Below are 12396 nucleotides of genomic sequence, written 5' to 3'. Positions count from 1 at the left end.
TGTGTATTCAGATAACATGACACATAGAGGACAATGACTTCATATAGGCACAAGCAATCATTTATTTATTTAAAAAAAACATTTGGCAGCACTGCAACGTTTCACTTTAACAGTGTATTACTCGCTACACATTTGAAAACATTCAAGTAGTCACACATGTATTTACTGGTGATTGATGCTGTATTTTAGAAGAGAGAGGCTCTTTTCTCTGTTTCATCGAATCCTCTTCAAACCACAGGTTGTTGTGCAACTCCGTTGGGCAACAACACTTACAATCAGCTCTGACGAAGACGGTAAAAGTCAGGTAGATGATTAGGCAATGTTTATTAAATCAAATCATATCCTGCCGGTCCAACGCACATAGCGGGACTCTTTTTCCCCCCCGTTGTTTAAAGGGGTCCACGAGTTATACCCATATGTGAACAGGAACCACCATCTCCAATCTGGAGATAAACAAATGACCAGGTTGTGTCCTTCAGCGCACTGTTTTACCTTTTATTATATCTACACCTGCATTTTAGTTTAAACTCAAGTCCTCCATCACATGACTAAAATTCGCTATTGACTCTGTCTCTTTTTTTTTTCTTTTTTTGCTGTGTGCCTCAAGTTCCTGCATTAGAAAATAAATAGCCTCTACATTCAGACCAAAGAGTAACAGTACCTAAAAACGCTGCTGTGCAGCATCATAGCTACTGAGGCTATTTATTAGCCAAACTTTTATTATTCCAATTGATTTCATTTTTCTACTGATCTAATTTCCAACAAAACATGCTGTTTTCCTACACTAAACTACACTCACTGACTTTGATTGTCCAATCACAGGAGGTGTATCAGTAGCCAGTGTATCTACATGTTCTATATTCAATAAAAATGGAGGATGGTATAATATTATTTCTGTGAAGGTTCTCAGTCATCCAGGTCATCGTAGTCAAAGGAGCTTGGAAAGAAAAGCGTCTGGACTTCTTTAAGTTGCTTGAAGACGTTTCACCTCTCATCCGAGAGGTGAAACTGAAGAAGCTTCTCGGATGAGAGGTGAAACGTCTTCAAGCAACTTAAAGAAGTCCAGACGCTTTTCTTTCCAAGCTCCTTTGACTATAATATTATTGTTGTTATTATTATCATTATTATCATTATTAGCCTTTACAACCCCATAAACTCTCATTTTAAAGCAAAGGTTTGGTAAGGTTTAGCTAACTAACGCTTAGCTTAGCTACCAAGAGTACGACAGGATGCACTTTAACAGTAGCATCAGGTTAGCAGGTTAGCATTAGTTACATACAGATCATAAAGCCCACCTCCTGCAGCAGTCATTATAATTCACTTCAGTTCATTTTATTTATATATCACAAAACGAGTTGTCTGAAGGCGTTAGTCTACTTCAGCAGATAATCTTGGGTGCTTGTCATGAGAAGCTACATTTAGTGCAGTTCTCCTTTTGTGTGACCCTGAATGTGTCAGAGTGTATCAAAGCTCTCAGCAGATTGGAAGTGTTCATTTTGCCATTTTGAATCTTTTACGCTCAACATGTGAGGTGCAGAAATGTAAAGTTTGGGGGTAAGAGAACAATTAAAAATGTGGACATCGGTGTACTAAATAGTAGCTACAACACTGCCAGTAAGCTATGGTTTCCTTTACAATATAAAACTACAGTTAACCACTTTTATACCCAGCATTACCTCCTCTAAGTGACTTTGTCATGATCACAAATGTTTGTTGGTGAAAATGCTCGAACAGGTGCTTCACGGTGACTCTCGCATGCCTTACTGAGGCACACTGTGAAGCCTGTAATCAGGCGTTAACATCAGGTACAAACGAGGCTTCGGGCTGTGCTCAGATGCTGGACTGCCCGGCTGCTCCCTCCTCGGCTGCCTGCAGGTGCCGCTGTGACAGGATGTGTTTCAGAGTGTCCAGCTCCTGTGTCAGCTGTGCTATCCTCATCTGCAGCTTCTGGTTTTCCTCCTGCAGCTGGCCGGCCCTCTGCTGGGTCATCAGGATCCTCCTGCGGGCTTTGTCCCTGCTCTTCCTCACCGCGATGTTGTTTCTCTCACGCCTCAGGCGGTACTCTGCGCTATCCTTGCTGATGCTCCTCTTGGTCACCGGGGCCCGCAGAGTGGGCAGGAGGAAGGGGGAGAAGTCCTGGAGTGAGCAGCACACATGCGTTAAAGCCGTGGGAGAGTGGGGTGGGTGAGTGTGGTTTGTATGAAACACTTCGTGACCTGCTGTTAAATGCTTCTCTCACCTGCTGAGTACTGGCGTGGCTCTGGTGGTGGTTTGTGCTCACCGGGCTGGCGGCGCTGCCAAGGCAGGACGGCGGGTACGGCAGATACGATAGTCCCATCATCTGCTCGGCCCCTCTGTCATCGCCACCCCCCCTTATCATCCCCTGAGACTGGCCGTACGAGATCATGTCCATCTGCGTCATCTGATTGGTGGAAGCAGCCGAGTTGGAAGCAACAGAATTGAGGGTCTGGCTGTGCACCTGACCTGGGAAGGAGCTCACCCACTCCTGGATGACCGAGGACACCCTGGAATCAGACATCTGTAGAAGAAGACAGAGGAAGATTCGGTTTACTTCCAACACTCATTTAATACTTTAAGCATTAAAAAATACATATACTGCTTGAATGCTGCTGTCAATTAACTACAATATATAAAACAAACTTTCAGCAACACAAAACACTGACTTGCTTAATTACGCGGTCACACATTCTGTCCTGATGCTACACGTTGAACATGCTCGTTCGTTCAACCTTACACTGCCTGCTTGCTTTTTTTTTGAGTGATGTAAGACGGATAAAGAAGTTATTTAGGTGTGGCATCTTCAGAAAGAAGATTTCAGTGTTTCTTCCACCGCTGATGGTAAATGGGGATGTTTCTGCCACAGTACACACGTTCTTCTATTTTAAAGGTTACTACACTCAGATACACCCTAACACAAAATCAAACAGCATCATAATAAATTAAACTACAAATAAATCGTGGAAACACTCTGACAGCACTGCTGTGAGCCTTAGTTTGTAAGCTGCTATTGCCATCTTCTCTTTACCCTCCCTCTTCTCTTTTAAACGTACAGTCTTTGCATCATAGACTACAAACTATATTGAAAAAGTAAATTATTTCATGCCACTGTCGAGCTCTTCTTCCTCATGATTTCAAAGAAACGTCGAATCTCTTGCGCGCTTCGTCTTCCCTGACGCTTCGGTAAGGTTGCATTTCTCACCGATTTGCTCAAATTTCTCCACAAATTCACAAAGTTACAGTTTCACTTACCATGACCGATTGCTCCACAAACTCTCAGGATACTCTTTAGGTCCTCCTCAGGCTGTGTGGCTGACAGTGCTCTGAAAGACAGGAGATAGACAGGTGGCCCTCAATTATCACAATCACTTCCCCTCTCTCTCTCTCCCTGCCTCTCTCTCTCTCTCTCTCCCCCTCTGTCACACACACAAACACACACACACATACACACTTAAATTAACAAAAAGAAACAAAGAAGTGTTCCCATTTCTTTTACATTTACACCATCTCCTCTGCACAGATACTTAAGTGATCCCATAAGGTTAAATTATTGTGTTACAGCAGCTGGATAAAGAATAAAATACTAGTGCAAAGATTTCACACATATATACACATACATAGTACGTAGTATGACTGTGATTGTGCAAGAGAGTAGTGCAAATTGGATTAAGAAATAATGTAAACACTCTAAATCTAAGAAACAGCTGAATGAAGCTGTAATGCAGAAGTTTGTGTGTGGATTCTTGTGCCCGACAGGTGAGTTCATCCGTCACAGAAGCAAGAGTTATTGCAGAGTTTTATGGAGAACAGCAGGAATAATTTCCTGAAGCCTTCTTCACAGCAATAGACAAGCTTCTCTGAAGTAACTTCATCAAAACCATCAACATTTAAGGCTTTGAGGCTGGTGTTGTTTAACTCCTTCTTATAAGCCTGTTTTTGTTTTAAAGTGCTTTATAAATAAAGGCGATGATGATGATGATTAAGCCTTGATGCAGTTGCAGATCATATCTGATGGGTTTCCATCAGGAATTCTAGGTCACCATAACACGGACACAGCACACTGGACCTCAGCACAATGTCAAACCACTGGTCACAACACAATGAGAGCACAGAGAGTGGAACGTCACTGGGATTAAAGAAAATGTGTGGCACTTGTTTGAATAGATTCTAAATTGTTTATAAAGACGATGAGCCTTCTTTACACCTTAAAGTTACTCATGGTGGTTCTCAGGGTCCTGTGCTGGGCCCGGTGCTTTTCATGGTATACATATAACCCTTAGGCACTCCAACACTGCATACAGATGACACCCAGTTATATTTATCTCCACGGCTGGAGAGAAACCCAAATCACTAACATCCAGTTAAAACCATGAAGTCCTGGATGACTGCTGGATTGCTTTTATTCCATATTATGTTGTTCTAATGGCTCTCTGAAAAGCCTTCAGCAGATCTAAAATGCCACAGGGAGAGTATTAACTGGGACTAGAGCGATAGATCATACTGGTCCCCTAGCTTTATTCAGTTCTGTGAAAATCCTCACATATATGCTCGTAAATAACCAATCTCCATCATATCAGGATTACCTAATCATATCCTATTTTCAGTCAGAGCATTTTATTTGAACTTAGCGGGCTTCCTTGTGATGCCATTTTGGAATTAGCTCTCGTGTGGGGTTGAGGAGACAGACACTTTCTCCACTTTTAAGATTAGATTCAGTTTTCTGATTGTGATCAAACTTGTGATTGGGCTGAATCAGAGAACCCTGAACTATTGCTTGGTTATGCTTCCCCCAAGGATGCTCTGCAGACTCACAGGGCACAGCAAATCTAACAAGTTCAAATTTCAGCAGCTGTTTATGTACAGACACCAAACTTTGCACTTTTACCCGATTTCCTCAAAACAAATACTATCAGTGTGTGCTTTAAAAATGATTACATCAATTTGCCACGGCTGACGGGCCCTGTTGAACACCCAGGCCCGTTCAGTATGTAAAACACTACACGATGGATAGATGTAATATAGAAGTGATTTAAGCTACTGGTGTCCCATTCTTTTGCCTCACTCAGTAGTAACATCTGTAACCGTTTTAGAGCTATCACTACTGTCCCGCTGCGGCTTCCGTAGGGTACAGTGGGTAGGGTACAGTGGCGTTAAAATGGCTGCTCCTGTTGACAACGTGAGTAAAATTGAGTTAGCTCCTTGTTATATATTAAGCCGTTATATCGTGTTTACATACAGAACATTATACTTTAGTATGTACAAATATACGAAAACGCTTCTCGGTGCTCTAAAGAGGACCACAGCGGTTTGTTAGCTAGTGGCTAGCTCGTCAGGCTAGCCACTAGCTAACAAACATTTATGTCGAATAGCTGGTATTTCAGTACTGACACTGTTTACAAATTCTGATACTGTATCTCTTACATGTAATTTAACTGCTTTCTAGGATTTGATTGAAAGCGATTTGCCCAAAGCTGTAGAGCTGCTGAATAATCTCACTGAACAGGTAAGAACTTAAAAACAAAAAGAATAATCCCGTAATGTTTAGTTTAACTCAGAAATAATGTGTGTTTGTGGCCGTAATAAAGAGATAAATCTAAGTTTTGTTTTTAGGTGGCCTCGGTGACGGGTCTTGTCCGTGAGCTGCTGACTAAAGTCAAAGATGGGGCATTGGAAACGTCGAAGGTGCGTAACGACTATTTGAAATGCTAGTTCTCCTCAGGTCCAGTCTTTACGGTAATCTGACCAAAGTGCAGTTTGGTTTGAAAGGAGCAGGCAAGACTGATACATCCTCTTTAATGAGGCTGTGTTAAATAAAAGTATTGACACACTTGCTGCAGGATTTCTCATTTCTCTAGATCAGGGAAATAAGTGCAGTCTGTAGGCCTTTCTGACCATCTGTCTGCCTTCTCCTCCTGCAGGGTTTGTCTTTTTTGGACCTTCGGTACCACCTGCTGCTCTTCTATCTCCAGGACCTCACTCACCTGATCAGCATCAAGATGGAAGGAGGCAAAATAAAAGACAGTGATGCCTTAGACCGAGTGGTCACAATCAGAACGGTAAGAGGCTGTAAAAGTGACGCTGTTCGATTTCTCTGCAGTCAACATGTGTTATTTTAATCTTGATTTGTTGTTGTTTATTTGAAGATCCTGGAGAAGATGCGACCTCTAGACCACAAACTGAAGTATCAGATTGATAAGCTCGTGCGCACGGCTGTTACCGGCAGTTTAGGTAAGACCGAAGTGATCAGATTTTTAGAACTGTGCAGTCTAGGAAAGCTTTGACTGAAAGGATGCATATCAGATTCAATGCACAGCAAGATTTGCATTTATTCACTTATGGTAGGCGTAACCGTGTCTGATGTTTTTGTTGATTTCAGCTGAAAATGACCCACTGCAGCTGCGTCCCAATCCAGAGAATCTCGTCAGCAAAGTAAGACCAGAGTAACACAACGGCTCCGGTTACTTCTTTTACCGTCACATTATCAAACTGTAAACACATGCATCCAAACATCAGCTTCCTGTATTAGTAGGAAAGATAAATGCTTGTTTGTTTTTTTGCAGCTCAGTGAATCTGAGTCTGAAGACGAAACAGAGAACGAGGCAGCTTCAGAAAAGAAAGCAGCCCACTCTAGTGGCAAGAAATATATACCACCAAAGATTGCCCCAGTGCATTATGGTAATGTCACCGGTCTGCTTTATAAAGTACTTCAATACTGCTTTGGGTTTTTTTTATAGGGTTTTTTTTGTTGTTGTTGTTGTTGGGGGTTTTTTGGGTGGGGGGGGGATTGTTATAGCAAGCTTATAATTTTTTTTTTTTTCTTCTCCTGCTTGTTTGTTAACCAAAAAATAAACCCGTTACATCCAGATGGTGACATGACAGAGGCAGACAAGAAAAAGGCCAAGCTGGAGCGTCATCGACAAGCAGCACTCCGAAGTTCTGTGATCCAGGAGCTGAGGCAGCAGTACAGCGACGCCCCAGAGGAGATCAGAGACAAACGGGACTTCCAGAGCGAGCGGGAGAGTCGCGAGGAGCTCCACAGGTTCCTGCTCATTTACTTTACACACAGAAGGGTGTTAGGTGGTCATAATGTCTGCTACTTGATTTAGATGGGAAGTGTTGTGAGATAAACTTCTAATTGAATTCAGTTTTATTTCTACAGCAGAATATCCCACCAGTCACTTCAGGGTACTTCATATTGTGATTTAAAGACCCTACAATAATACAGAAAAAAACCCAGTAGTCAGAGAAGGCCTTGTGAACAAGCATTTGGCAACAGTGGGAAGGAAAAAATCCCTTAAAAGGGAAGAACTCTCCAGAAGAACCAGGCTCAGAGTGAAGGGAGAAAGACAAGTCAAAATACATTAGAGATTAATAACAACTAGTAATTAAATGCATAGAGGTGTATAATCACATAAAATCTAGACTGGGAGCTGGTTTCACAGAAGAGGGGCCTGAAAGCTGAATGCTCTGCCTCCCATTATACTTTTAAATGTCCTGGGAAGTGCAAGTAAACCAGCAGTCTCAGAGTAAAGAGCTCTACTGGGGTGATACAGTGCTGAGGGGTCTTTCAGTCAAGACCTTGCAGCATCATCTTTCTTTTTTCTTTGCTTGGTGGTTTGTGTAAATGGTATGTGTTTACCTCAACACAGGAAGAACTACGAGGAGTCGATGATGGTGCGTCTCAATGTGCCGAAGCATCAGAGGAACGCCAAGAAGAGGGGCATGATGGCCATGTCCAACCAGCTGAGCAGTATAACACACTTTGGTGACATCACAGCTCTGACCAGTGGCGAGGCGATGCAGGTGTGTTTGCGTTATTGTATTTTGGTTTTGAGCTTCTGCCTTGTTTATTGGTTAATCTCTAAACCGAACTGAGACTTCATAATTTATACTGACTGGGATTAAACCTGAGCTGCTACCAGCACACAATCGGACAGAAGGCTCCAGTTGGATATTTTCAAGAGGTTTGGAATGTTTACCTTAAAATGCTGAGTGCTGTGGTGACTCAGTTGTCTGGTGCAGTACTGCTGGCAACAGCTACACTTCGTGCCTACATAGGTTTGGCATGCTGTGGCTCTGTTCTGTTTCTTGTCTTAATTAACTGTCTGCTGTCATAAAAAGCACTAATAAGTCAAGAGTAATGGCCGCTCAGCCTCTTGCCGATAGTCTTCTCTCCTGCCTGCAGATGTGGAAAAACCCCTGTGTGTATTTAGGAAGTCTTGGAAAATCGATGTGCTATGTTTAGATTTTGTCCTGGGCACCATGAGTAGCTACAAAGTGTTGCTAACAGGCCCATCTTTGTACAGTATGAATGGTAGCTTTGTGGCTCAGTTTTATTTAGATTACAGTCTTAATGTGGTTTTGATGCATTTTCTGTGTACGTGCAGGATGGGGATAACCCACGACCCAAGAAAAAGAAGAAAATCATGAAGAAGAAAACCAAAAGAAAAGGTAAGGACTTTGAAATACCACGAGACCAAATTAACCTGTGAACTAGTATTAAAAATTTCTCTTTATTCAAATAAAATGCAGCAGTCCTTTTTTTTCTCCTCAGCTTTCAAGAAACGCAACTAGACCTGAGGACAGCATGTCAGAGGATGTTACCAGCAGCTAATTGTTATAAAGTCTCTGTAAACATCGTAATAAAGAAACCATTCCTCATGACCTGTATCCTACAGTGAATGCATTGTAAGACCTTTTTTCCTCATGTCACCAGTAGAGGGCAGTCATGTTGCCCACTCAAAATAAACTGGCCCTTGTAATGTTAATTGGAAAAATATGGCGTTATTTTTGTGCCACTATTCTGAGCGCACGTAAAAAAAATTGCAGGTGCAAGTGTTGCATTTTGAGGAGAAATTTATTTTGAGCGAAGAAAAGCTAAATTTGAGTGAACAAAATTCATTGCTGCGTGCAAAAAATGTATTTCAGTGTTTGCTATTATCCATACACACACACACATAGCAGCCCCTCTCGCTCAGTTTTTGCATTTGCGCTGCTCGCAATGTGTTGCTTGCGCTCTCAACATTTCTGCCCGTGCGCGCTCAACTCTTTCTGTACACCGTTATATTTGTGCCACAAAACCAGCCAATCACAGACTTGGATGCAAAAAAATCTGATTGGCTGTTTTGGTCTCCAATCAGCTCGAAATGACGAAATGCAATATCCCAGAATCCATTTCGTCCAAAACTCAAACGAGGCAGTGGCGGAGGAACACAGAGTGGCGGAGTTTGAAATATTACTCTTTCTGGGTCACAAAATAAACTTTTAAGATATTTTCATGCGAGAATGGTGCTGTGTAAACTTCAAATATCTGCTCGATTCATCAAGACATCACATATTTGCACAAGTGCTCTAAACGTTTTCAAAATAAATTTCTCCTCAAAATGCAACACTTGCAACTGCAATTTTTTCTTTTCCTTTTTTTTTTACGTGCGCTCAGAATAGTGGCACAAAAATAACGCCATACAAAAACAGTGCAACTTTTTGTAGTAAACCCCTACCGAGGGACCTGTGATGATATGGGGGAAGTAGTATGCAGTCAACTTGGGTCTAACAGAAAGCCCAGTCAGCCTGGACAAAGCTGCACAACTGCTGGACATTATATATACAGTATATTATACACCCAAGTAACGTCATGCCTCATAACCTCAGGAGCTGTTGGTATTTTAATGACTGACTAGAATTAAATGATTCATTCTGAAAATAAAGCCACACCTCCCATTACTTCCTGGAAGTACCACCTAAATAATGCATGCTGAATACTGTTAATTACATTTAAATACCTTGAATTGGTGTAAAATTCAAATAAACGCACACATGCACACTTACTTTTTACACAATTTTTTTATTTTTTTTTTCTAATTACAGACTCATGGGTTAAAAATAAAAATAAAAAAAAAGCAAAACATTTGTTCAAACCCCCTTCCCCTTTTCAAAAAGAAAAGGAAAAAAAAAAAAAGTCTCCACACAAACCCCACCCCTGACTTCCCCCATTCTAAAATAACAACTCCAGCCCACTCCTTTCATTTAATTAATAATCGATGCTGTTAGCTCGTCGGCCTTCCTCAGACAAGCCGTGACTGCACTGCGCGTAGTCAGAGAAAGGGGGCGCCCCAAAAAACACCCTCGTCTCTGGTCCTGCCTTCCTCGCTCTCAAGCAAACCTGCCTGCCACTCAGCTATGTTGGCTTCAGCTCTCTGTATATAAATCATGTGTTGGGTTGGCTGCCTGTTAAGTGCCATCTGTACTGCCGTGTGCTGCGGTGCATGTTGAACAGGTGTGTGTGTGTGTGTGTGTGTGTGTGTGTGAGACATTTGAAGTGTGAAAAGGACTAAAAGCGTCATCAGCGTTTGCTGTTGTAGTAAATGCCCCCCGCGGCGGGCCTGTGGTCGCCCTGTCCCCCTCCCCCGCCCCCCCACACTGACAGGATGGGGTGAGTGTGCATAGCGGGAGCAGAGAGAGAGAGAGATGCTGCAGAGACAGTGGGAGGGGCCGGCGCCACCTGGGGAGGGGTTGTCAGCCTCCACTGGTCCTGAAACCTGAAACGACAAGAAGTGGTCTAATATACAGAGAGAGGAGGGGGGAGGGGACAAGGTGCACAAAGGGAAGGAGGGGAAGAACAAAGGGGCGGGAGGGGGAGGGATTGCACGAAAATAAAGAGTAAAAACAGTAGATGCCTGTCAAAAGAATTTACAAAAAAACAACAAAAAAAAGGAAAGGAAAAAAAGAAAGAGCTGTAGCCATGCCTGAGTTGAAGGTGACAAGGATGGACGAGCGGCAAGGATGTGGCAGCACAACCAATAACCCCCCCACAAAAAAAAAACACCCCAAAACAAAAAGAAATACAACTCCACTGAACACTGAAGGTCCATCACTGTCCACAGATCAAGCTGACAGCACACAACATAATCCATGTTGTGATGAAAGGAAGAGAGGTTGGAGGGGAGGAAACGTTAGAAAAAAAATAAATCAAGGGTGGGGGGAGGAGGGTTAAGAGGGGGCAGAGAATGGGAGACACACAAGGGGTCGGAGAGGGTGCGAGCAGGTAATGACAAACTCCAAACCACAAACGTAACACAAATATTTGATAGCTAATGTAAGTTTCACATATCTATGTTACATTAAAAAAAAAGAAAAAAGAGAACAGTGTGAATTCTTGTGTATGTTTTTTTTTTTTTCTCTCTTCCCCCCCCTGCTGTGGAGGCGGTGGTGAGTGGGTGGGCTGTGTTGATGATGGTGTGAAAGCAGGAGGTCACAGCCAGACCAAAGGAGACACATCTGCAGCCTGAGATTGAGATACCATCATCCCCCCCCAGATACCTCATCCCCACCTTTCCTCCCTCTTCCAAAAACAAAAAACAAAACAAACACTGCCATAGTAATCCTCCCCTCCCTCCCCCAAGAGGCCAATGTATACCTTACCAGGGGTGACCGCATCAACCTCTGCACAAGCACGCTCACACACAATCTCACACTGCGGCCAGCCAGTCTCTCTGTCCAGGAGAAGTGTGTTTTTGTTTTTGGTTTTTTTTTCCTTTTTTGTCTTTTTTTCTCTCTTCTGGGGTTCTCTTCTTTTATTGTTGGGGAAAGGGAAAGGACTTTTTCATTGTGTGTGTTTGTATTTTTTTAATATGGGAACAGAAATAGGGGGAGAGGTTTGATAGTAAGGAAGTATTTGGGATGGGGGGGAGGGTGTTTAGTAAGGGGAATACCACGATGTTGTTCGCCCTCGGCCCCTGGAAAAGAGAGAGAAAAAGAGGGTGAGTTTTTTCTGTTTGGCTTAAGAAGACGGACACCAATTTCCTGGTGCGATGTAGTAAATAAATATGTGCATGTGTGCGACTGTGGGCAGAGGAAGGGTCTGAATTTCAGTCCTGGAAGTAAAGTGAACGGGGAATGAATATATTGACCTACGTCAAAAATAAAAGAAAATAAAGAAAAACAGTGTGTTTAGGACAGTGTTCACAAATCACTAAATAGACATCTTTTAAAAAAAAAAAAAGTGCCTTTGATCTTAGAAACAAATCAGTGTGGAAGAATAGTGGTGAAAGAAGCTGAAAGCAGCTTTGTCAAGAGAGGAAAAGTGTTTAATTTCCAGATAAAATGATTAGTGTGTGGGTGTGAGGGGACAGCAAAGGCACTCTCTCGCCCTCTTTCTCTCTCTCTGTGTGTCTCTCTGTATGAGAGCCGCCTCTGGGGTCACTGTGGGGAAAGACCTTGAGGACAAACAGCACCACACATATACCCCCAGCAACACAGTGCACACAAACATTCACAGTTAAAAAGCGACATAAACTGCACTATTATTCTGCACGCATCACCACCCGATACACAGCCAGGCGGCAGTGAGCCGTACACACACACACACACACACACACA

General features: G+C 42.7%; 3 protein-coding genes across 6 annotated transcripts in view; 1 reads left to right on the top strand and 2 right to left on the bottom strand.

The window, feature by feature from the left end:
• Positions 1-1047: 1047 nt before the first annotated feature.
• On the bottom strand, positions 1048-3395 carry cebp1 (CCAAT/enhancer binding protein (C/EBP) 1). Of its 2 annotated transcripts, none has more exons than XM_005945997.3 (3): positions 3271-3395; positions 2240-2539; positions 1048-2136 (listed from the first exon to the last, which is right to left on the bottom strand). In XM_005945997.3, the coding sequence occupies exons 1-3, from the start codon at positions 3271-3273 to the stop codon at positions 1831-1833; spliced, it is 609 nt and encodes a 202-aa protein (XP_005946059.1). In that variant the 5' UTR covers positions 3274-3395; the 3' UTR covers positions 1048-1830. The 2 variants fall into 2 exon arrangements, with proteins under 2 accessions (XP_005946059.1, XP_042069540.1); XM_042213606.1 differs by lacking the exon at positions 3271-3395 and adding an exon at positions 2685-3264.
• A 1687-nt stretch (positions 3396-5082) lies between these two features.
• On the top strand, positions 5083-8688 carry ngdn (neuroguidin, EIF4E binding protein). The gene is made up of 11 exons (XM_005945996.3): positions 5083-5194; positions 5462-5521; positions 5629-5700; positions 5937-6074; positions 6162-6246; positions 6395-6447; positions 6579-6693; positions 6883-7057; positions 7668-7821; positions 8406-8469; positions 8573-8688. The coding sequence occupies exons 1-11, from the start codon at positions 5174-5176 to the stop codon at positions 8590-8592; spliced, it is 957 nt and encodes a 318-aa protein (XP_005946058.1). The 5' UTR covers positions 5083-5173; the 3' UTR covers positions 8593-8688.
• Positions 8689-9904: 1216 nt separating this feature from the next.
• The window catches only part of pabpn1 (poly(A) binding protein, nuclear 1), a 15106-nt gene continuing 12614 nt past the window's right edge, over positions 9905-12396 (bottom strand). For 2 of the 3 annotated variants that reach the window (XM_005945993.3, XM_005945995.3), the window contains exon 7: positions 9905-10556. In XM_005945993.3, the coding sequence (XP_005946055.1) occupies positions 10361-10556 (196 nt within the window). In that variant the 3' untranslated portion in view covers positions 9905-10360. Of the gene's footprint in view, positions 10557-11353; positions 11754-12396 lie in introns of those variants that run through there. The other variant, XM_005945994.2, reaches the window with a different exon arrangement.

This window comes from Haplochromis burtoni, unplaced genomic scaffold (genome assembly GCF_018398535.1).
Source record: "Haplochromis burtoni strain Fernald_Lab_line unplaced genomic scaffold, NCSU_Asbu1 Contig_460, whole genome shotgun sequence".
In the NCBI taxonomy this organism is placed as follows: domain Eukaryota; kingdom Metazoa; phylum Chordata; class Actinopteri; order Cichliformes; family Cichlidae; genus Haplochromis; species Haplochromis burtoni.
Note: the sequence above shows the minus strand (reverse complement) of the source record. Positions and strands in the feature narration are given on the sequence as shown.